Below are 24443 nucleotides of genomic sequence, written 5' to 3' on the forward strand. Positions count from 1 at the left end.
TGCCTCGCTTCCTTCCATTACTCAGTTTTAATCATTGGGGTAGGGTAGTAAATGATTTCTTCGCAGCTTGTAGGGGTTTAAGACAAGGTGATCTGCTCTCCCCCTTTTTATTCACATTGATAGTTGATGCATTTAGTAGACTTTTATCAGAAGTAGATAGTGTTGGGTCAATAAGAGGGTGGAGAATAGGAAGAAACCAAGTAGTAGTAACCCACCTTCAATTTGCAGATGACATCATGATTTTTTGTGAAGGACTTGAAGTGTCAATGGTGCAGAATCCAAAGAACCTAATCTCACTTTGTGGGAAGGCTTCTAACTTGAAGATCAATCTTGAGAAAAGCTGTGTTGGGGCTAAACCTAGACTAGAGGGAGGTGGAGTCTATTGCTGCTTGCTTAGAGTGCACCATTTCTGAGTGGCCCTTGACTTACTTAGGACTTCCCCTAGGTGCCAACCCTAAGGAGAGCCACTTATGGAATCCAGTGGTGGAAGTTTGGAAAAAGATTTTGACTTGGAAAAAGAACTATATATCACTTGGGGGAGGAGTTACCTTGATCAAGGCCACACTTGCCAATCTCTCTATCTACTTTCTATCCGTTTTTAGGATACCTTGCAAGGTAGCTGGCAGACTAAAAAAACTGATGAGGGACTTCCTGTGGGAGCTAGGGGAGGAGAAAAAGGATCACTTAATTACATGGGAGGTAGTGGGTTGTTGTAAGGAAGAAGGGGATTTAGGGTTAGGGAACTTATTTAATAGGAATGAAGCTCTGTTAGGTAAATGGCTTTACAGGCGGCCTTTGGAAAGAGAGAGGTTGTGGCATGAGGTGGTGGAGAGCATCCATGGCTGTTCTGAAATTGGATGAGATGCCAGGTTATGTCGACGGGCTCGGCTCACCACATCTTGGAAGGCAATCTTTGGCATTTTTCCTAAATTCCTTCGGTCTGTAAGGTATGACGTTTGCTCAGAATTGTTTGTGGATTACTCTGTGATGATATTCGGAGGAGTTGGGCAGCAGTGGCATCAATAGCCTCAGAGGAGACCAGATTACAAGCAAGGTGGACTCCTCCTTCAGAAGGGGTAATAAAGCTGAATTTTGATGGTAGTAATGAAGGTAACTCAGGGCCCTTGGGTATTGGAGGAATCTTGAGGGATAAGGATGGCAACATTCTCCTTATTCTCAGGCGCAGTAGGAGTTGGAGATTCAACGAGGGTTGAATCACTAGTATTTGTGCAAGGCTTACAGATTGCCAACCTACTTGGAGTGGAGAATTTGGTAGTTGAAGGGGATTCCAAGGTGATAGTGGGGTGGTTGCTGAATCCGGACACTGTCACTTGGGGCTACAGAGATCTTCCGAGAAAAGTAAAATGGCTTACAAGGAATATGACAGTCAATTTCCAGTGGGTCAGTAGATCAGCAAATGCATTGGAAGACTCTTTGGCTAAACAAGGGGTTTTTCGGGTTTCTTTGGCTAACTTATAGTCTTGCTTACTAATAAGTGTTCGGGTCTGTACTTACCCCTATGAGGAGGTAGCATCTCATGCCTCCTCCAAGGCTGATTGTACTTCCTTTTTTTCTCTATAATAAAATTGCCTAATCATTCATCAAAATATAAATAAGAGAGGTTATGAGGGAGAAATAGATGCTGTTCCATGAAGGCTGCAATCTGCAACTCTGTGGGGGTGGCCAACTAGGTGATGACTATGACCAAAAATGAATTCAAAGGGCTCTCCATGGATCCCATAGTTCAGGGCTCGCAAGTGGTAGCAAGATTCTCTCATTCCATCCATATGCTACAGAAAGATTTGCAACCATCATAGCATGTGATGATAAAACTAGTTGTTATATATCGGAAATTTGGAACCTAGGGTATGGTAGGAGTCTTTGGAGAAGTTGAAATTCAGGTTAGAGTTTATAAGGAAAAGAAAGAATGTATAAGAGAAGAGAAAGTTTGAGAAGGCAAAAGCTAAGGTCCTCCCCCTCTCATTTTGTTTTGTTAAATGAGCAAATTATAAATCAGAATATTGCCCTCAACTACGGTTGTCAAGGCCCCTGGAGATTTTGGGTGATAAAGCAGTGTCTAGTCACCTAGTCACTAGCCACAACATAGGTGAGGTGAAAAACGTTTACAGACAAAAAAGAACTAAATTGTAGGTTAGTTCCCTAATTGTGCATACCAATCAGCATGTATATATAAATTGAAAAGTTGCAATTTCATTACTAATAATATTGATTTTCCTTTGTAACATAGCCAATCTCATAGGTCTGTAAAAGGAGTTTGGCTGCATGAGCTCTGATGAGTGATTCCTCTGGTAAAAATATATGCAAATTCTTCTCCATATTTCCTTAGCACTACCAGACCTTAAGTTCTTCTCTATGTCGACTGAGGAGATTGGAACTCCAACGGTGTCCCCATATTAGTTGGAAGTTGACCAGGGGTAAGAGGTGTAGTGGTATGGATGAATTCCCACCCCAAAAGATTTTTTTTATCATAATGTGGAAAACTATATACAATTACAAATACATCTCTAAAAGAGCACAATAAAAGACAAAACAAAACTATTGGCCTATCTAGTGAATCAGGCCCACAGTAATAAAAACAAAATACACTAAATATACCATATGCAAAGCCCTTCTCTGTTCACACTTGGGTGGTAATGGTTCTGATTGACGATGGGGGAGACAGATTTATGAAATCCTTGTAATCGATGAAGAAGTGGCAATAGATAAAATTATCAAAAAAAAAAAAAAGTACCAATAGATAAGGATGTTGGATCCTTGCCTTGGTCAGCCAAATTCTTGGATTGTTCCTTTTTTCTGGGCAGGGGATACGCCTCTTAACTATTTCCTAGAGGATTGGAGCCTGGAGGTAAAGGACAGGGTTAGATCTAATTTTGAATGCTGACAATCTAGAATTGGAGTTTACTAACTCAACCTTAATCTGAATTATTTGGGATTGGCTAAGGAAACTTGTAGAGTGATTTTTTATCTGTTTGATTGGGAGTTAGGGTCACATCAGAACCATCTAGAGGAAGTAGGAAACTGGAAGAGGTATTAGAAAAGTAAATGAATGAAAGGCATAAGCTATACAAGTAAAAGATAGTGTTATTTCTTTCTTTCCTCCTTTCTTTTCCTTTGGGGTTGGGGAGTAGATAGGGATTGGTTGTGGGGTTTTTTTTTTTTTTTTTCCTTGGTTTCTCTTGTTTTGTGCTTGCAAAATTTATGCTGTTCTCCAACTCTGGTTTTCCTTGCTTTTAGTATTGGTTTGATGGCTGTGTCCTCCACTGTGGGTGCATATGTGTTGTTTTGCTTGGGGTACAGGTTTGTAGTGCATTGCAGCTTTTCTTAGCTGCATTTGTCTTAATATTTTCCTTGTTTTATGCCCTGTAGATTGCTTGTATACCTTTTGTTTGTTCTTAATAAATCTTATATTGAACATCATAAAAATATAGAATTTATAAGTTAGTGATTCATTTTCATAATTTATGACAATCTAACCTAAAATGTGTTGTTTTTATGTGCTAGGCTCAAGAAGGGGCTGATGTTTCAGGTGTCTTGACAGTGATGACTCTAGGAATGTAAGTTAAATTAGTGTCATAATTTCTTACATAGATTGACTATAAGCTCATTAAATTAGATAAAAGATGGGAATAAACAATTCTTGTATTAAACATATGGACATTGCACAGGTTCTATTCTGCTGTTGCAAGGACAGCTTTTAAGGGTGAAGGCCAACAGAGCTTGCATCATTTTTGGTATGTTATCCATATTGTTTGGGAAGAAACTAACCAATACTCTACATTGAAAATATGCGATCATTTCCAATTAATGTAGTTAAGGAAGCTATGAGATAGCCAAGGGTTTTACCTGAATGTGAACCATCTCTGTGAAGCATTGGGTTGATGGATCTGTAGAAGGGTATAAGACTAGGTTGGTAGCCAAAGATTTTACCTGAATGTTTTTATCCAATCTAGGGTTTCATGCCTGTAATGAAGAAGAGGAAGAACACTTGGGTGAATGCTTCCACTCCCAAAGAGCAAGGTTTTTTTTTTTTTTTTGATTTTTATAATTGAAGTATGATTTTATTAACAGGGAATGAGAACTATTACAATCATTCCAAGGGGAGGCATGAGATGCAACCTCCCCTTACAAGGAAGAATACATTATTTTAAACACCAGGAAGGATTACAAAGAAGCCCAAAATGTATTTTCTCTGTTAATCCCTTGTTTGGCAAGACAATCAGCCAAAGCATTCGATGATCTGCCCACCCAATGGTAGCTAATGTTCATTTTTCTTGTTAACCACTTGGCTTTTTTAAGAGATCACTGTAGCACCAAATCACTGAGTCTGAGTCTAGTAGCCAACCCACCACAACATTAGAGTCTCCTTCAATTATTAGATTTTCCACACCTAGCTGACTTGCAATTTGGATATCTTGTAAAACCACTAATTGTTCAGCCTTATTAGAGAGTCTCCCAAGCCGGCTGGGCCAGAGAATAAGGCTAAAATGTTGCAGTGCTTATCTCTCAACACCCCTCCTATTCCAGAAGGTCCTGGGTTGCCCTGACTACTTCATCGAAATTCAACTTTACACTTACTTCAGGCAAAGGGACCCACTCTGTATAGATCTTATCCTTCCTAGAAGAACTAATTGCCACTGTTAACCAATTCCTCCAAAGGTCATCAAAAGAAAAGGATTGGAAGGAATAAGTAGTTATCAACCAATGTATTGTTCTTGTCAAAATGCAGTCCCTAACAGTTTAAGGACTTCTTTCTCTTGAAAGATTTTAGCATTCCTTTCTTCCCAAATTGTCTAGAGGGCAGCTTCTCTAATACATTTTCACATGCTCCTTCCTCTTTTAGTGGGAAACACAAAGAAAGATGGATGGAACTGTAGCCTTACATCTATAGGTGAGTTCCACCTGCACCCAAACAAAGCAAAAATCCAATTCCAAATAGCTGCAGCAAAGGAGCAGGAAATTAGTAAGTAGAAATGATCCTCACCATTAGCTTTGCAAAGAACACATTAATTGGGAGACAAACACATAAAAAGGCCTTTTCTTCTGTAAGCTCTAAAGTAGTGATTTTTCTAAAAGGGACCTAAAGAAAGAATCATAGGAAAAGGAACCTTTTGGATGGGGGATTGGGGATCCCAAATCTTCCCATCTAGTTGATTGGGGTCCAAACAAACATTACCAAGAAGAGTTAGGAGTTCGGAGACACACTGAAGTTCATTGTCCCTTAAGCCTCTTCTAAACCCAAAATTCTAACTTAAAGACAGAGGGAGGACAGGAGAGAGGAGTAAATTAGAAACAGCCTTCTTCTTAAACAAGGAAATGGATATACTTTAGAGCTGAGTTACCCACCCAAAAATCATCCCAAAAGAAAACAAAATTGCAGAGCGAACATCATACTTGAAAAAATTTAGAAAGAGGAAGGATGCCGTGAATTTCTTTCCAAGGTGTAGACAAAGTTGCCCAACGTGATACACCAGCTTCCCAACCATTTTCCAAAGATCCATGAATACTAGCTACAACCTCATGCCAAACTCTCTCTCTCTCTCTCTCTCTCTCTCTCTCTCTCTTCAATGGCCATCTCCAAAGCCACTTCCCCAAAAGAGATACATTCTTAAGGACTAAATTGCATATTCCCAATCCGCCTTCTTCATTGCTCCTACACACTAATTCCCACCTTATCAAATGGTCCTGTTCTCTTCCCTTGGTTCCCAAGCTTCTTGGCCTCCCTATTATAGACACTGAAATAATAAACCGACAAATTAGCCAAAGTGGATCTTAACAAAATTATTCACCCAACCCCTAGAGAGATAAAATTCTTCTTCCAAGTTGCTTGTCTTTTTTCAAACTTTTCCAAGATTGGAGTCCAAAAGCAACTCTCCCTTGGATTAATACCTAGAGGAAGGCTTGGATAGGACATAAGCTAGGAATAAGTAGGACAATCTAAACACTCTGCCACAGACTCAATAGCCCTATCATCCATATTAATTCCCATTGTACAGCTCTTGTCTAGGTTTATCTTTAAATTGGAGACACTCTCAAAGTGTTTTATCAATCCTTTTAGGTTCCTCACCTTACTCAGATCTCCCCCTTCATAGAAAATTATCACGTCATCAGCAAATTGGAGATGGGTTACCGAAATTTTATTCCTGCCTATTCTCCAACCTTTTATTGCATCTTCCCTATCAACCTTCGTAATTAATCTACTAAAGACATCAGCTACAAGGGTGAACAGAGGGCAATAGAGGGTCATCTTGCCTTAGGCCTCTACAAATAAAAAGATGTCCTTGACCACACCATTAACCAATACTGGACAATGACAGGAGGTGACACAACCCTTCACCTAGTTACACCATCTTTCCCCAAAACCACAATTCCTTAGTACCTTTATCAATAAATTCCATTCCACCAAGTCATAAGCCTTTTCTATGTCCAACTTATAGACAAAATCCTATTGGCTGGACTTCCTCATTTCCTCCACACATTAATTGGCTAATAAGATCTGATCAATTATTTGTCTTCCTTGCACAATGGCTCCTTGGACTTGACTAATAAGGGAAGGTAGAACTTATCTTATCCTTGAAGACGACACCTTAGATAAAATTTTGTAGATTCTAGTCACAAAACTAATAGGTCTAAAATCTTTAGGATGTTTCACATCTACCTTCTTAGGGATTAAAGCTATAAAGGTGGTGTTAAGATGTGCCGAATAGGGGTAGTTTAGTCTTCTTCTGTTTATTAAGTAACTTGCTTATGTGGCAGTGTTATTAGAGTTACTCTGCCCCACACTTAAGTAAGGGCATTTCGGTCTTTGTAAACATGATTAGAATCTAATATAGATTAAGGGGGTCGACTGGATGGGTTAACCATAAGATTTTCGACAGACCCTTCTTCTTCTTCTCTTCTTCTTCTTCTTCTTCTTCTTCTTCTCCTCTTCCTGTTCAGACTACTGTAGCAACAGTCGAAACATGGTATCAGAGCCATGCTCCTGACCTAAGTCAGTTGGTAAAGCACCTCAGCATTGTTCGTGACTCTTCACCTTCATTTCTTGTCTCTCTGCTGCGCATAACCTTCTTCAACAAGGAAAGTGACTTCAGCAGTGAATGGTTGATTGATATTCTCAAAGGAAGGTCGGTTCTCTCTTCTTCTAGTGTTACTTATATTTCTGAGTAGAAACCCTACAAGCAGTTGTTAGTACTGAGTAGAACCTAGAGAACTAGGTTCATTGTTGCCCTAGGAAGGGTTGTGTGTGCAGTAGCCGAATGGTGTAGGGCTGCTGTAAGTTGTTGAATGGTGTTAGGGCTGCTGTAAGTGGCCGAGTGGTGTAAGGTAGAATGCAATGACCTTGCCGAACTCCTTGTGGTTGTGTAATGCCCTCTTAAGTGTGTTAAACAAGTCTGAACTGGGTGCAACAGATTTGGTTGTGTTGTGGTGCTTGAGTGGTTGTAAGAGGGCCTCTACTTGTGATTAGTGAATGGTAAACTGATGCTTATGTGGGACGTAAGTGTGTGAGGTCAGCAGTAGTGTGAATAAGAACAAGTATGTGAAGTCAGCAGTGGTGTTTAGAGGCTGCAATAGGTGCTGAAATATCAAACTGTGAATAACATCAATCAGCTTGTAGCTGAGAAGTAAAGTTAGAGACAACTGTGAAAGAGTACAATGGTAGCAATAAGAGATGGCTACAACGATCATAAACCTAGTGTAGTAATTTCCTCCAACTACCTAGGAGTACAAATGACCTCAATTAAGTTGAATGGGGAGAACTATGTTCCATGGGCTAAATCAGTGGAAGTTTTCCTCAAGGCAAAGAAGAAAGTAAAGCATGTTAGAGATGAGAAGCCACCGGTTGACTCTCCAGGGTTTGATGATTGGGAACAAGAACATGCTGAAATCATGACTTGGCTGTGGAATAGTATGGAGCCCAAAATCAGTGCCAACTTCATGTTCCTTGATACGACTAATGATATATGGGAGCATGCTAAGAAGCTATATTCTGGACAAGATAACCCAACAAGAGTATATCAGCTGTATCAGGAGTATTTTGATTTACAACAAGGAAGCAAAACACTAGAAGAGTACTATGCCTGCATGAAGAATATAAGGAATGAACTCAATGTCTATCATCCCCTTACTCCAGATATTCAAGTTCAGCAACAACAAAGGGAGTACTTAGATGTTACAAGATTTTTAGTGGGGCTGAAGTTGGAATATGAACCAGTTAGAGCTCAAATATTGGGGGGCTCTACTCTTCCTACATTTGAGGAAGTATTCTCAAGATTTCGTAGAATCTCTTTGGGCCAGACAGAGAATCCCACACAGTATGATAGATCAACACTTGTGACAGCTAGAGGTGGTGGACATAGTACAAGAGGGGGAGGTCATTCCAGAGGGGGCCGTGGCAATTCCATGATTGGTCGGGGTGGCCGTGACTCAGGGGGAGGCCGTGGCAGAGGAAAAAATAACTCTACAAGGAAGTGTACTCATTGTGGTAGGGATGGACACACAATGAATTTCTGTTATGACCTACATGGCCCTCCCTCTAAATGGGCTAATCATGCTGTAGCAGGTGAGGTTGCTATTAGTGACAGTAAACTGGCAGACCTAACACCTCCCACATCTACATCTACTTCTGGGAGGGAGATGGTGAGTGTTCCGCGTGATGAGTACGAACGGTTCCTTCAAACTACTTCACAACATACCACTGCCACATATGCCCAATCAGGTATCGCTTGCATGTCATCTAAAACTCCTTCCTAGATTATTGACTCTGGAGCCTCAGATCATATGACCGGGACTCCAGGTGTGTTCTCTTCTCTTTCTGAAACCTCCACATCACAGACTGTTACACTTGCCAATGGGTCCTCATCTCCCATATGTGGTGTTGGTAATATTGACTTGGCTTTTGTCCCCTTATCATATGTTTTATACGTACCTAAGTTTCCATTCAATCTTATGTCTGTTAATAAAATAACCAAAGTTCTTAACTGTTCTGTTACCTTCTTTCCTTCCACTTGTGTTTTTCAGGATCTCAAGACGGGGAAGAAGATTGGTGGGGGGCATGAAGCTGGTGGATTGTATTACCTTGACGGTGGTGGATCTTCAATTGCACTTCAGACTTCCCTTACTCCTCTATAATGGCATTGCCGACTGGGACATCCATCTCTCAAGGTTCTCAAATGTTGGTTCCATCATTGAGTCAGTTTTCAGTTTTACAATGTGAGTCATGTCAGTTTGGTAAACACCGTCGTGTGTCCTTCAGTCCAAGAGTTGAGAGTTGTATGTTGAGTCATTTTTCTTTGGTTCATTCAGATGTTTGGGGTCCAATCAAAATAGAGTCTTATAATGGGTACAAGTATTTTGTCTCCTTTATTGATGATTGTTCAAGAATGACATGGATTTACTTAATGAAAGAAAGAAGTGAATTATTTTCCATTTTTCAAAAATTCCATCCTAAAATACGCACACAATTTGGTGTTCCAATCACAGTTTTCCGTTCAGATAATGGTCGTGAATACTTTCTTACTGCATTTCAACAGCATTTAGAACATGACATTATTCATCAGACCTCGTGTGCTTTCACCCCTCAACAAAATGGGGTGGCTGAACGGAAGAATCGTCATCTTCTTGAAATTGCTCGGTCTATGCTTCACCACATGCATGTTCCTAAACGGTTTTGGAGTGATGCTGTACTCACTGCATGTTTTCTCATTAATCGGATGCCCTCTTTTATTCTTCATGGTCGGTCCCCCTTCTCCATCTTGTTTCCCACTTTATCTCCGTTTCCATTAACTCCTCGTGTCTTTGGTTGTGTGTGCTTTGTTCATAATCTGAGTAATGGAATAGACAAGGTAGATGCACACTCAATTAAATGTGTCTTCCTTGGCTACTCTCGGACTCAAAAAGGGTACAAGTGTTATAATCCCATTGCTCGAAAGTGCTATGTCTGCCCTGATGTCACCTTTTTTGAGTCTGTCCCCTTCTTCTCCAGTCATGAAGCACCCTTGTCCTCACCCTTACCTCCTCTTCCTCTTCCTGTCAGTGATTCAGTTCCAGAGGCTGTTGTTGGAGTAGACTCATCTCCTCATCCAGTGCAGGTCACCACTGAACGACCACCGATCCGACAAGTGTATACACGTCGAACGACACTGGCCCCTCCTCCTACTTCTACCTCATTTGCGGATCCTCTCATGGCTCCTATTGCTGTACCTTCAGATCTTGACCTTCCCATTGCCTTACGGAAAGGTAAACGTAGTTCTACACTCCATCCCATTGCCAATTTTGTTTCATTATCTCGTCTTTCTGCCTCACATCGCCAGTTTGTTTCACTTTTGTCTTCTATTTCCCTACCTAACAATGTTCAAGAAGCTCTTAGTTCACCTGGATGGCGGCGGGCAATGGAGGAGGAACTTTCTGCTCTTCAACATACTCAAATGTGGGAACTTACTATTCTCCCACCTGGGAAGCATGCTGTGGGCTGTAAATGGGTGTATACTGTGAAATACTTGCCAGATGGTAGTGTGGAGCGTCTGAAGGCCAGACTTGTTGCTAAAGGTTACTCACAGGTGTATGGTGTGGACTACATGGAGACATTCTCTCCGGTGGCTAAAATTGGTTCCATTCGTGTCCTAATTTCCTTGGCAGTGATGTATGATTGGCCTCTCCTTCAACTTGACATAAAGAATGCCTTCCTCCATGGTGATCTAGTGGAGGAGGTATATATGGAGAAACCACCTGGGTTTGTTGCTTAGGGGGAGGGTGGTAAGGTGTGCAGGCTGAAGAAAGCAATTTATGGGTTGAAGCAATCTCCACGTGCTTGGTTTGGGAAGTTCAACGAAGTGGTGAAGAGTTTTGGAATGAAGCAATGCCAGGTTGATCACTCACTGTTCAGCTATGACTCAGAAGCTGGGAAGATTTTATTAGTGGTCTATGTGGATGATATTGTCATCACTGGTAGTGATAAATTGGGGATTGGTAAACTAAAGGTATTTCTGCAAAATCATTTTCAAACAAAGGACCTTGGAACATTAAAGTATTTTTTGGGAATAGAGGTTGCCAGGTCAAAACAAGGTGTGAATCTGTGCCAAGGGAAATATGTCCTTGATGTATTGGAAGAAACAAGATTGTTAGGTGCAAAACCGGCTGAGACCCTTAGGGAACCAAATGTTAAGTTGAGCAGTGATACAGGAGAAGTATTTGAAGATCCTGGAAGGTATAGACGACTAGTGGGAAAGCTGAACTATCTGACTATCACGAGACCCGTCATCTCCTTTGCAGTCAGTGTGGTGAGCCAATTCATGCAGAACCCTCGTATGCCTCACTGGGATGCAGTCCTTAGAATTGTGAGGTATCTGAAAGGAGCTCCAGGCCGTGGGCTATTGTATAAACCAGGAGGAAAACTTGAAGTAGTTGGGTATACAGATGCAGACTAGGCAGGCTCAGTGAGTGACAGAAGATCTACTACATGCTATTGCACATTTCTGGGAGGAAATCTTGTGACATGGAAGAGTAAAAAGCAGACGGTTGTAGCCAGAAGCAGTGCTGAAGCCGAATATAGGGCCACGGCTCATACTACCTGTGAATTAGTGTGGTTGAGGAATCTCCTACAAGAAATTGGGTTTCACATGGATAAACCTATGAAATTGTACTGTGACAACCAAGCTGCACAACATATCTCATCCAATCCTATCTTTCATGAGAGAACAAAGCACATAGAGGTTGATTGCCACTTTGTGAGAGAGAAGGTTCTTGCCAGAGAGATAAATACAAAACATGTGGGCTCCAATGACCAGTGGGCAGATTTGTTTACAAAAGCTCTAAGCTCAGAGAAAGTGAACTATCTATGTAACAAGTTGGGATTATATGACATATATTCTCTAGCTTGAGGGGGAGTGTTAAGATGTGCCGAATAGGGGTAGTTTAGTCTTCTTCTGTTTATTAAGTAACTTGCTTATGTGGCAGTGTTATTAGAGTTACTCTGCCCCACACTTAAGTAAGGGCATTTCTGTCTTTGTAAACATGATTAGAATCTAATATAGATTAAGGGGGTCGACTGGATGGGTTAACCATAAGATTTTCGACAGACCATTCTTCTTCTCTTCTTCTTCTTCTTCTTCTTCTTCTCCTCTTCCTGTTTGGACTATTGTAGCAACAGTCGAAATAGGTGGCATTGACTCCAAGGCTTACTAAGTGTTTATCTTCAAACTCTTTAAACACCTTAAAAAGATCTTCTTTCACCATATCCCAACAATCCTGATAAAAAGCCATGGTAAAACCACCTAGGACCAGAGCCTTGGACCTGTCCATTGAGAAAACCACATGTTTAATCTCTTCTTCCTCAAAATTCCTTTCAATCCAGATCAAATTCTCTTCACTCATCTTGGCCTGTCTATTCTATGCTTAACCTATCATTTAAAGTTCTTCTGAGAATTGACTTAAAATGATCCACAAATAATCGAGCTATCTCATCCTGATTTTTGATTTCTCTTCCCTCCAATTCTAATTTAGCAACAAGGTTCTTCCTCCTCCTCTTATTAGCCAAGGCATGAAAACATTTTGTATTCCTATCCCCTTCCTTAATCCATACATGTCTTGACTTTTGCCTCTAGAAAATCTCTTTTCTAAAAAGGACTTCTTCTAGTTCCTTCTTGAGTTCTCTTCTCAACCCTCTCTCTTGCTTAGTCAAAATCCTTTGAGATTCATTGCCATCCAACTCCTCAATCAGGGACAAGGAAACCTTTTGTTCCTCTACCCTCCCAAAGTGGTTTTTGTTCCATTTTTAAAAAATTTTTGATCTTAGCTTTTTCAAAATTTTTTATGAAATCTAACTCCTTGCCATTTCACCCCCCTTAACTCTTTATTCCACCACTCCTCAACCTTATGCACAAAATTCGGATAAGTTAACCACATATTCCCAAATCCAAAAGGTCTTGGTCCATTCCCTAGTAGTTCTTGACCTAAAGAGATAGGGCAATGATCTAAGGTAACTCTAGGTAAAGTCTTAGCCACCCAATCCATCCAATGGTTCTCCCACCCTACATTGAAGAGGAGCCTATCCAATTTAGAATGGAGAGGGTTATCTTGAAAATTAGACCAAGTATAATAGGCTTGCAATGGGGGGATCTCCTTTAACTTACAATGATTAATAACATCATTAAATCTCGTCATGCTAGTTGTAATTGGGTAATAGGGTTTGTTGGATTCATGTAGAATCTAATGACTTTCAAATCTCTCCCCTAACACCAAGGGCCATCCCATAATCCTTGTATTCCATACAACTCCTCCCACATTTCATTCCTTTCTCTATAGTTGTTTGGCCCATACATGTTGAGTTTTGGGCTGATATAACATGTTTTTTATTTACATAGCATAGTTAGGGAATTATTGAGCCTTAGGTCCATTAGTTTATGCTTTAAGTTAAGAGTGTTTTTAAGTTCTCACAAGTAGCCGACTTACTAAGGGCATACTTGTCTTTGTACTCTCTTTTATTTATGAGTATATAATCTAATGAAAGGGGCAGCCAAACCTAATTCTGAGCTTCTTCCATTCTCTTCTATCTCTCATCTCTCTTTCTTAGCTGAAACTTTTTCTCCTCTTTCTTTTCTTCCTTTTTTTACAGTTTTTATATCAAAACAGGTTGTCCAAACCTTTCTACTTGGTATTAGAGCAAGTTTAAACATTTCTTGAGCTGCTACATCATGCAGCCCTAGATCGGCTGATTGCATGATAAGGTAAAGGGCTGATCGAAGACTTAAGGTAAGCCCAATTTTTGGATTTTTTGGTGGAATTGCAACCTCTTGTAGTTGGTCTAGGGTTTTACACCAAATTTAGGAAGAACTGGAGGTAGGGGGAGAGTCCTGTTTTAGTAGGACTCTTCAATTTTGACCTAGGAAGTGGCGTTCTATTTTTGTAGGGTCCCTTGAGGTTTTTTGAAGGGGGGCGGTTCAAGTCCCAACATTTTTGGAGGTCTTTGGAGGGAGCAACAACTTCTTCTCTCTCTTCTCCCGCTCTTACGGAAAAAGGAATCTTTGGAGGGAGGGGCTTCTAAGGTTCTAGGAGGGTGTTTGAGGTTTCTAAAGGAGATAAATACCTTCTTTTTCATCTCAAATTGATTTCTTAACCTATTATGAGAGTTATGGACGGTTGTGTAGTTGAAAGCAAATTTTCGGGGGAAATGAGATCTGGGGGAGGAGGTATTGGAGACCATTTCGGGGTTGGAACCATCACGACAGTCAAGTTGGATGGTACAAACTACTTAGAATGTCACAATCTACAAAGATGGGCATTCGTGCTCGTGGGAAATTGGGGTATGTCACCTAGGGGTGTAAGCGGATTGAACTCGAATCGGATAAAGCAATATCCGAATTCGAGTCTGATTAAAAAATCCGATATCCGACGGATATTGAAAATTAAAATTTGAATTCGGATCCATTTAAATATTCAAATATTCAATTCGATTTGGATTCGACTAATTAATTATTTTAAGTAATTATTAAATATTTTATTTATATAAAGTATATAAATATATAAATTATTATATAATTTAACTACCATATATATAAATTATATAAAACATTTAAAAATTTTATATACTATATATAAGAAATTAAGAATTAAATAATCGGTCGAATTCAAATATTTATCGAAGCGAATCAGGTCATATCCGAATTCGAATCTGATTAACTATTTGGTATGAATAGGATATTTGTATTTGACTGGTTAGATATTCGAATTATTTGAATTCGTTTCAATTATGTCGAATCTTGAATTCAAAATCAGATTTTTGAATACCGTTGACACCTCATTAGTGAGGAAAAGAAACCTGAAATTAACCATTCCCGATGGGTACAAGAGACTACATGGTGATGACTTGGCTGTGTAATTCCGTGTTTGGGAAAGTAGCAAAGATGCAAGTATGCAACAACTTATCAGAAGTTCCTAGAAAAGAATAGGGTTTTTGACCTTTTAGCTAGACTTAACCCTGAGTATGATATTGCACGACAACATATTCTTTCCAGAGACAATATAACTCTCTCTTAGGCATATGCCTTTGTGTTTGGAGAGGAGAGTAGGAGAAATGTGATGATGAAGAGCCCAAGCCTTGAGCAATCAGCTATGGTTAGCATGGTGAAGCCTAAGCCGAGTGGGGATAAGGGTGGAAATGAACCGAGGAAGGAGGACAAAAGGGATTTGATCTATGATTACTGTAAGACACCCAAACATACCAGAAATACTTGCTAGAAGCTTTACCCACACCTTGTACCGAGCCGACTTAGAAATAAGAAGGGAAATGTGAATATGGTAGTGACTGGTGATTTATTAGGGCCACCTACTAGCTTTCTAGAATTTGTTGCAGCAGCTGTAGTGAGGGTCAAATTGGAAAGATAAGGACAATTCCTGAATCAGAAGGATATAGCCAGTTTGAAACCTATTTCTGGTGGATAGCAAGGTGTAGGTGGATCAGGAGGTAGTCATTCTACCTCATTTGCACACACAGGTAGTTCACATGCCATTGCAAATTATATATCCACTACAGGTAAGGGGGGACCTCCTAGATTATAGATTCAGGAGCCTCAGAACATATGACCAATATTTCGACCATTTTCACCTCATACCACCTTTGCGTAGAGTTTCCATAACTGATGGATCACATGTTCCCATTACTGGGAAAGCGTTTGTTAGGATAACTGATACCATTACCCTACCTTCTGTCTTTCATGTTCCTAGACTAAGCACTAATCTTTTATCAATTAGTAACTTGACAAAGAATTTGAATTGTTATGTGATTTTTTCTCATGGTCATTGTGTTTTGTAGGATTTAAATCAAAGAGGACGGTTGGGAGTGGTCGTTAGGTGTATGGAATCTATTTTCTTGATGCGCTTCCTAGTCATCATGTCAGTAGGAGTATTGAGTTAGAGTAAGTGGGTCAGATTATGCTTTGGCATAATCGGTTAGGACATTTGTCTTTTGCTTCTTTGCATATTTTTTCCTCAAATTGTTTGATTCTGTTAGTTTGTCTAGTTTGGAGTGTGAGGGATGTCAACATGGAAAGCATTGTAGACATTCCTTTAAAGCAAGTAACAAAAGATTTTCTTTTGTTTTTGATATTGTTCATACTGATGTGTGGGGGGCCGTACCATGTTTCCTCTATGGGTGGTTATCGGTATTTTCTTCTATCTATGTATGATTATTCTCGGTACTCTTGGATATATTTGATGAGATCCCGTGATGATGTACTGTCTTTGGCTCAACAATTTCATCAGATGGTGCTGACACAATTTAGGGTACAGGTGAAAGTGTTTAGATCAGAAAATGCTAGGGAGTACTTTGCAGTAAACCTGTCATCATACCTTTTGGAGCATGGGGTTATCCATTAAAGAAGTTGTACATACACTCCACAATAGAATGGTGTGGGAAAGGAGGAACATACATATTGTGGAAGCATAATATTGATCTCTACAGTTCCAGTTCATTTTTGGGGTGATGCAATTTTTTTTCTTGAGGTGGAGACATTCCATATTCCTCTAAGGGTGTTTGGATGTGTCTTCTTTGTCCACGTTCTTGGTCCTCACCACTAAAAGTTGGATGGCGTAGAAGTGTATCTTCCTTGGGTACGTAGGAAATCAGAAGGGGTATTGTTGTTATGATCCAGTCTCTGGGAGTCGGTATGTTACTATGGATGTTTACCTTTTTTGAGTCCACACCTTTTTTTCTTGGGGGGTTCTTCTTAGGGGGAGTGTTTTAGAGAAGGAAGTGAACAATCTATACCACTTCTTGTTCCAATTCCTTTGTTTACTCCAATGTCTAACCTACCTATCTCACCCACTTGGCCACCTCCATTGCGTCTTTATCTCTTAGTGTTTTACACAATAGTGCCTATGACAGCATAGGGAGGTTGATTCCACAGTAGAGGAACCCACGTCACTCCCTATTGGCTCATCAGAGATTCTAGGTTTGATTGATACAGACCCAAGTATGCCTCTTGTTCATCCTAATGGTTTAGTTGCTATTGATACTACTACCCCTGCTCCTAACGCCATTGCTGATGAACTTGATCTCCCTATTGCCCTCAAAAAAGGGAAGAAGTGTATTACTCATTGCATCTCACACTATCTTTTTTACAGTGGATTATCCCTTTCCTACTGGGCCTTCCTTTCCTCCCTTGGCTCCGTGTCTATACTCAATAGTGTTAGTGAGGCTTTCTCCAAACCTGAGTGGAAGACATCTATGTAGGAGGAAATGAAAGCATTGATTAAAAATCAGACATAGGAGATTATGGATTTGCCTGATGGCAAGGAGATTGTTGGATGCAGATGGGTTTATACAATGAAGTACAAGGCTGATGGGAGTATAGAAAGGTACAAGGCGAGGTTAGTTGCAAAAGGATATGCCCAAACTTATGGCATAGACTATTTGGAAACTTTTGCACCAATGGAAAAGATGAGTTCAGTTCGAATTCTTCTATCACTAGCAGTTACATACTCTTGGCCATTCTTCCAACTTGATGTGAAGAATGCCTTTATCAATGGGGACTTACAAGATGAGGTGTATATGGACCTTCCAACTGGCTTCTACAATAATGTGGAAAAAGGAAAGGTATGCAGGTTGAAGAAGTCAATATATGGTTTAAAATCACCTAGAGCTTGATTTGATAAGTTTAGAAGTGCTTTGGTTGTATTTGGCTATACTCAAACTCAAGGAACCTTAAATCAGGTTGAAGAGGCAGTTGCTCTCTCCAGATACCTCCAAATCAAGCAGGACTTGAACCGCCCCTACAGAAAACTCCAAGGAACCCTAAAAAATTTGGATGCCACTTCCTCGGTCAAAAATGAAGAGTCCAACAGAAACTGGACTCTCCCCCTTTCTCCAATTTTTCTTAATTTTGATGAGAAACCCTAGACCAACTACAAGGCAAAATAGATTCACCAAAAAATCCAAAAACCGGGCTTACCTGAGGTCTTTGATTAGCCTCTTAAATCACCATGCAGTCGGCCGATCTAGGGCTGCATGAGAAAACAGCTCAAGGAACCTTCGGCCTTGCTCTGACACCAAGTAGAAATCACTGTTTGTAAATCAGGACGATTTCCTTGTGAAGAGAAAGAAAAGAAGATGAAGAGTTTCAGCAGTAGAGAAGAAAAGAGAGGAAAGGAAGAGTGGGATATTAACCAGAATTGAATTAGTTCTAGCCGCCAACCCCTCATTATATTTTATACTATACTTAAAAGAATGAAAAATTACAAGAATTCCCTTAGTAGGGCAGAAACTAAAGTAGCTGAACAGTCACAACTTAAAAAACATAAGCTAATGGGCCTAAAGCCCAACAACTTCCTAACTTAACAACTTAAAATAAGAACAGAACAACTGGGCCCAATAACTAGAAATCGGCCCAACTCAACACTTTCTATGCATGCAAATTACCCTCCTTGGATCTATTATCATCAATTGTTTGACCAATGCTAAAATGTAGTATATATGGTAGAAATATAAAAGCAATTATGCAAAAGAACTCATGGGTAAAAGGAGGGAAAAAGTCACATAAATCTCATCCTATATAACTCAAGATGATAAACTCCAAGATAGAACCCCCACAAGTTGCAGAAGTAATTTTAATGCCTACAGAAAAAGTCACTCATTAAATTTGAAGTGCTAGCATAGAGTATAAGATTTCAGTAGCGGAACGAGTCTGTTAAATCTTCTCTACAGCTCTTTTAGAATTTGGAGATAATTGGATCTTTCTATGTTTCTATTTTCAGGGAAATGGTTGCATACATTGCCAATACTCTAATTTTCATCTTAAGGTAAAAATTTTCCTTGGTACTCTGTTACATGGTATTTTGAATTTATTGTTCTTTTGACACTCTTGTGTCATATGTGTTTTAGTTTCTGGGCTTGGGCCTAGATCCAGTTAAAACCATAAATATATATGCCTTATATATTGTACTATGTTAAGTATAACATATATTATATATATTATATGCATCATATAATATAAATTAGTATTTATTAAAGATCATTTTAAAGTTTGTAGGCCAAGAAGGGTGGCCTGGCCTGACCCAGCCCAGCTCATCCCATGATCACCCTAGCATTTTTGATGCTTCCCAAGTAAAATAAATAGAGTATGAAAAGAAAGAATAATTTAAGCTATTCTAATGCTCCATTTGTTTTTATTTGAACATTAAAAAGGTTGAAATGATATAGTGAATTCTCAGTATTTCGTGTACAGTATATAAGATGCATTTGATTGACCTTCACATCCTCATGCTCTTGCAGTGGAGTTGTTATAGCTGAAGGTGTTCTGAACAACGAGAACCATTTCCACAACCATGGTAGTCTCCAATGACTTGTTATTGCTTCTATATTTCTTATATGTGTGCATATAGATTGTTTTTATTTGGATTTTTGTGGGATGAATGGTCATTATGTTTATTCCGAAGGAATTAGGAATTAAGGTTCATAAATTCATCAAATGATTTTACACTGGAGCATGTGATGGTAATTGATGGGTAGAACTTTCTGAGAAGCTGTTCAATGGAATACTTATCGTTTTTAAAGAAATTATTTAATCAGGTTTAAGGGGAATATCAATAATATGTTTCTCTTATTCTAAATATTAAATATTGGAAAAAAGTTGAGATCCAAGGTACTGATTAAAACCCTTAAATTATATCTAGGAAAGCCCCCCAAAATTCCCAAGGATAGCATTGCTCAAGATAATAACCTAATCCTATGACCTTCACATGTTGACTATTGTAGAGATGTTAGATTAGCAAGCTCTTAGGGGGCATGTAGTGTTCATTGGGGAAATGTCGATTCTGGTAAAATTTCGTGTCACTATCCATGGATATGGAAATATTAGGGTAATTAGGGATATTTTAAACCATGTTCCCGACAAAGAGCTCCCACTTTAGGGGGCATGGGTTTGGACCAAATTCTAAAATAAGCGTCATACATTTTTGGATGTGAAATTACAATAATAACCCGAAGTGGTTTTAACATATGACCCAAAATCAAAATTTTAGAAGTTCCCCTAGTGTTCTGATTTTATAGATTTGATCTCCAAAATTTGAGGTTGTGGCCGAGTTAAACTAATCTTAGGGCACCTTTGTAGTGTCCCAAGGCAGCATGCAGCCAATGAAGCCATGTGGGTCTCACAACTAAGTTTTTTACCCAAAACTGGTGTTCCCTAACCATTTTTTTTTTAATTCAGCATAATTTTTTTATTGAGTTTCCTGGACAAGTGGTCAGATTTATTGGTATTGAAGTTATTAGGAAGATATCAGATGTTGGTTTACAAAAGTATTTTAAGGAATTTATTTGAATCTTAGTGTTCAATTTCCTTCTTCCGTTTCAGGAGCTTCATGGGGATACCTTATTCTTCTCTATGTTTTTGTCCAAATCTCCCGGGCCTTGGTTGTTGGAATATTGTATCCCTTTTTACGGTATTTTGGGTATGGTCTGGACTGGAAGGAAGCAACTATTCTTACATGGTCAGGTTTGAGAGGGGCTGTTGCATTGTCACTATCACTATCAGTTAAGGCAAGTCCTGCATAGATTGCAACATCTTGCCAAATTCTGTTTAGATGATGTAAATTTCTTAAATCTATTTATTTCTAGCATAATCTTATGTTTTGCTGTATGTAAACTTCATATTTCTAGCATGGAAGTATCAATTTAAGCAGTTATACATGTAGAACGAATTTATCTCATCAAAGCATTTATTATTTATTTATTTTTCATTTGAGTATGGGGCTAAATTTTTTATGCAGTTTCAACAATCTGATGTAATAGTAAATCGATATTAAGCATTATGCTTCCATGATACATGAAATTCATGGGTTTTGTATGTTATATGCACAGAATAAAAGGAAGTATAGATCCTCTAACCTATAAGAATAAAGTTGAATAATAGATTCCAGAAGGTAGATAGGAAAAAATAAAAAGGAAATGTCATGCTTGATTTATCATCGCCTTCTGCTATTTTCCACAGATCTCTGATGTCTCATAATAATAAGAAAAAAGCCTGAATACCCAAGACACAAGATGTTAGAAGGTAACTGCATGCTAGTTTCACTTCCTTTAAGGAAGAGGTAACCTAAGAGCAGAAGTTGCTTACTATTGTGAAGGCATTAAGGTGAGAGTGAAGCAAGTTGGCAAAAACAACTATAGGCATAAGGGTTAGGGTTTCTAACTTTGTGAGTGGATTGACAACTATAGGTTCCTTCAAATTTAAAAGTACCATTAACATGTCATAAACATTAAAAGGATACAAGATGGGTATAAAAGTCTATACATAAATATATTTTTATAAAATATAAATATAAACAATAAATAGTTGAGCAGATCAGGTCTTAAACAAATTGAACCAAGTGATATCTGAATTTGATTCAATTAGTGAAGGGATCAAATTTTCATTCTGATTTGATTTGATTTGTTCAAAATAAAGAAATATCCGAATCCAGCTTTAAACAGTTTAACTTTGATTTCAAATTGAACTTATATAATCTCTTTTCTCTTCTATTAATAAATTATTTATTTTTTATTTATTGTCAAAAAAATAAAATAAAAGTCTAGGTAAGAACTGAAATATGTTGGTCCTTTTGACCTTTTATATGCCACTACATTAGCCTTGCATAACATGGTGTAAGAATCCTAGTATAGTAGTCTAACTCCTCCCACATGCATCTTGTAATGCATAATAACTTGCATGAAATCTCTCCTCCTGCCAATGATGGGAGATCTTTTGGCTCAATTGATAAGTCTAAGCAAAGTTCTCAACTTGTGAGTATGTCTCTGATGCTGCATTCTGAACTGCATTGGTTGTCTTCAGGAACAAGAAGCCACTACTAATGTCCGACTGCATTTAACTTACAAGTAAAGACATAATAATCAATTTTTCAATCAACAAACATTTTAAGCGACTGAGATCACTAACAATAACTTGTTCTATCAAGCTTCACAACAATAAACTGAATCTCAATATAATCCAATGTTGGTGAATAGTGATAAAGTGTTACACTTCTTATAACATGCTTGGGAGACTTAGCTTTGTAAATCTTACTTGCAGCCAAGGTAAAAGAAAATAAATCAATTTATCAGACATGCAATGATTGAAACCCAGTCACAGGGTTTGCTGAATCATTTCCAAGCAAACAAACAATCAACTAATCAATGGAATTGGTATTGACAAACAACCAGCATAGAGTGGCCTTTGAAAACTGTTACATGTGGAGAAAAAAATTGGAACATCAACCAATCCTACAAACTGGTTGAGTTTCAACCCTAGCAAGATAGAAAATCTTCCACAATACGTCCAACCAGCCTTGAGACTGAGATAATGGTCTGAAAAATTAGAAAATAAGTAGGATGGTGTAGAGAGACTGGGCCAAATGGGCTCTAGCCCATTAGTGTCTTTCTTATTAGTTCTTTCATGTTATGTTTTCTTATTGGGCATTTTCTTTATGGGCCTTTAGTTATTTTTATGTTTTTCTAAGTTTAGTGCTGATGTGGATGCCTACTTAAGGGCCTCCTTGTAAATTATGTAACATAAGTATGTTTTATAAAAGATAAGAGTAGGAGAAAGTGGAGATTTTTGAACTCCTCCTTTCTTTCTCCTTTTTTCTCTCATCTTCCTCCTTCTCTGATTTCTTTTACATTATTCTGAAATATTCTATTGATTTTATTAGTTTTGAATCACATCTGATGGAAAATAGGAGAGGAAGAAATAAAAAAAGCACCATAGCAATTCTGGCCTAAAGAAAAACATGCTAGGGGATAAACAAGCCAATCCTCATAAAAAAAAAAACAAATAAAAAAAGAAAAAATATAACCTTCATCTGTTGCATATGAGATATATATATATATTAGACTGAAAAATTCCAAAGAGACTTCCTGTGGGATGGAGCAGGGTGATCAGAGAGATCATTTGCTTAATTGGCAGGTAGTTTGCAAGACCTAGTCTGATGGCCTCTGTAATCTCGAGTATGTATGGAAGGAATAGGAATTGATGGGATATCAACCTCTGTCTCAACAGAACCTCTTCTTCATCCCTTGGAAAGGTATTGATTCCTACTTTGACCTCTTTTCCCCTTTCTTGAGATTTAGTGTAGGAAATGGCGATAGAATCAAATTCAGGACCTATCTTTGGTTACATAAACAACTTTCTTGACTGCTTACTCTAGCTTCTTTGGCCTTACCTTAAATACCTTAAATAAGGAGGCTGTAATCTCCTCAGTTATTATTAAAGGGGATCATGATTTCTCCTTTAACTTCAATTTTCATAGAGTCCTTACAGATGCTGAATCCCAGGACATCTCTTCGCTTCTTTCCTTCCTCTCTTTGGTGTTCATTACCCCTCTTTCCTCTGGTAAGAAAATTTAGTGGCCTTCTTCTAATGGCCAGTTTTCTGTTAAATCCTTCTTCCTTAACTTGGTGGCAGGCTCTCTGAATCCCTCTTTCCCTAACAAAAAGATTTGGTTTTCTGTGGTACCTCTTAAAGTGTACTTTTTTGTTTGCGAGGCTTCTTGTTGCTGCATCAACACTTCTGACAGGATTCTAAGTAAGAGGAATGGTCATTGTATATTGCTCCTCATATTTGTTTCATGTGCATGAAGGATGGGGAATCCTGTGGCCATCTTTTGATCAACTGTGAGATAACCTGCACTCTTCAGAAAATTTTTATTGATTTCTTCTGTAATAGTAGCTACGATTGGATGCCTCCTAATTTGGTTGAGAATTTCCTTAATCAATCATTTGGTTGCAAGTTAGGAAAATGAGGTATTATGTTTGGGAGAGCTGTGATTCGTTCTGTTATGTAGTGCATTTGGGAGAAGCGCAATAAGAGACTCTTTGAGGGAAAGAGTTCCACCTTAGAAGATATGAGATGAAGAATCCAGTTTCTTACTAAGTTATAGATGAGAGTTGATAAACAGTTCAGAGGTATTTCTATTGGGGACTTGGAGAGAAGCTTGAAGGAAGCCTTGAGCTCTTCTTGAGGTATAGATTCCATCAGTCCCATGTTATCCCCAAGGCCACCTTCTGAGTTTATTTTACAGTTTGATGGCAGCAGCAGGACATTAAGCCACTGGGAGATAGGCTGGGATTTGAGGCCACATTTTAAAGCCAATTGTGACCTTATTTGGGTTTTTAGTGGTCCAATTGGGGAAGTGGAGGCTGTTGATGCAGAAATCCATGCCTTATTGGTGGGCTTGAGATTTGCAATAGCTCTTAGCATCACCTTGGTAGTGGTGGAAGGAGACTCAAGATTGGTGATCCATTGGAGGATGGCCCATGGATATTGTTGTAAGGCTTAATTGTTCTTTATAACTGCTGTTAGTAGGACAGTTTCAGCGACTAGTCCTTTTTTTCTTTCTTTTCTTATTGTTCTTATCCTAGGATATGCCGCCAGGGGCATATTTGTAATTTCATCTCTTTTATA

General features: G+C 38.8%; 1 protein-coding gene across 2 annotated transcripts in view; it reads left to right on the forward strand.

Moving 5' to 3' along the window:
* SOS1 (sodium proton exchanger, putative (NHX7) (SOS1)) overlaps window positions 1-24443 on the forward strand; it is a 150778-nt gene that overhangs the window by 11354 nt on the left and 114981 nt on the right. For both annotated transcript variants that reach the window (XM_088941527.1, XM_088941526.1), the window contains exons 8-12: window positions 3523-3575; window positions 3687-3752; window positions 18763-18807; window positions 19280-19335; window positions 20361-20545. In XM_088941527.1, coding sequence (XP_088797653.1) covers window positions 3523-3575; window positions 3687-3752; window positions 18763-18807; window positions 19280-19335; window positions 20361-20545 — 405 coding nt within the window. The remainder of the gene's footprint in view (window positions 1-3522; window positions 3576-3686; window positions 3753-18762; window positions 18808-19279; window positions 19336-20360; window positions 20546-24443) is intronic.

The sequence above is a fragment of the Nelumbo lutea genome, chromosome 4 (assembly GCF_056320005.1).
Source record: "Nelumbo lutea isolate HS-2025 chromosome 4, American lotus-T2T, whole genome shotgun sequence".
Taxonomy (NCBI): domain Eukaryota; kingdom Viridiplantae; phylum Streptophyta; class Magnoliopsida; order Proteales; family Nelumbonaceae; genus Nelumbo; species Nelumbo lutea.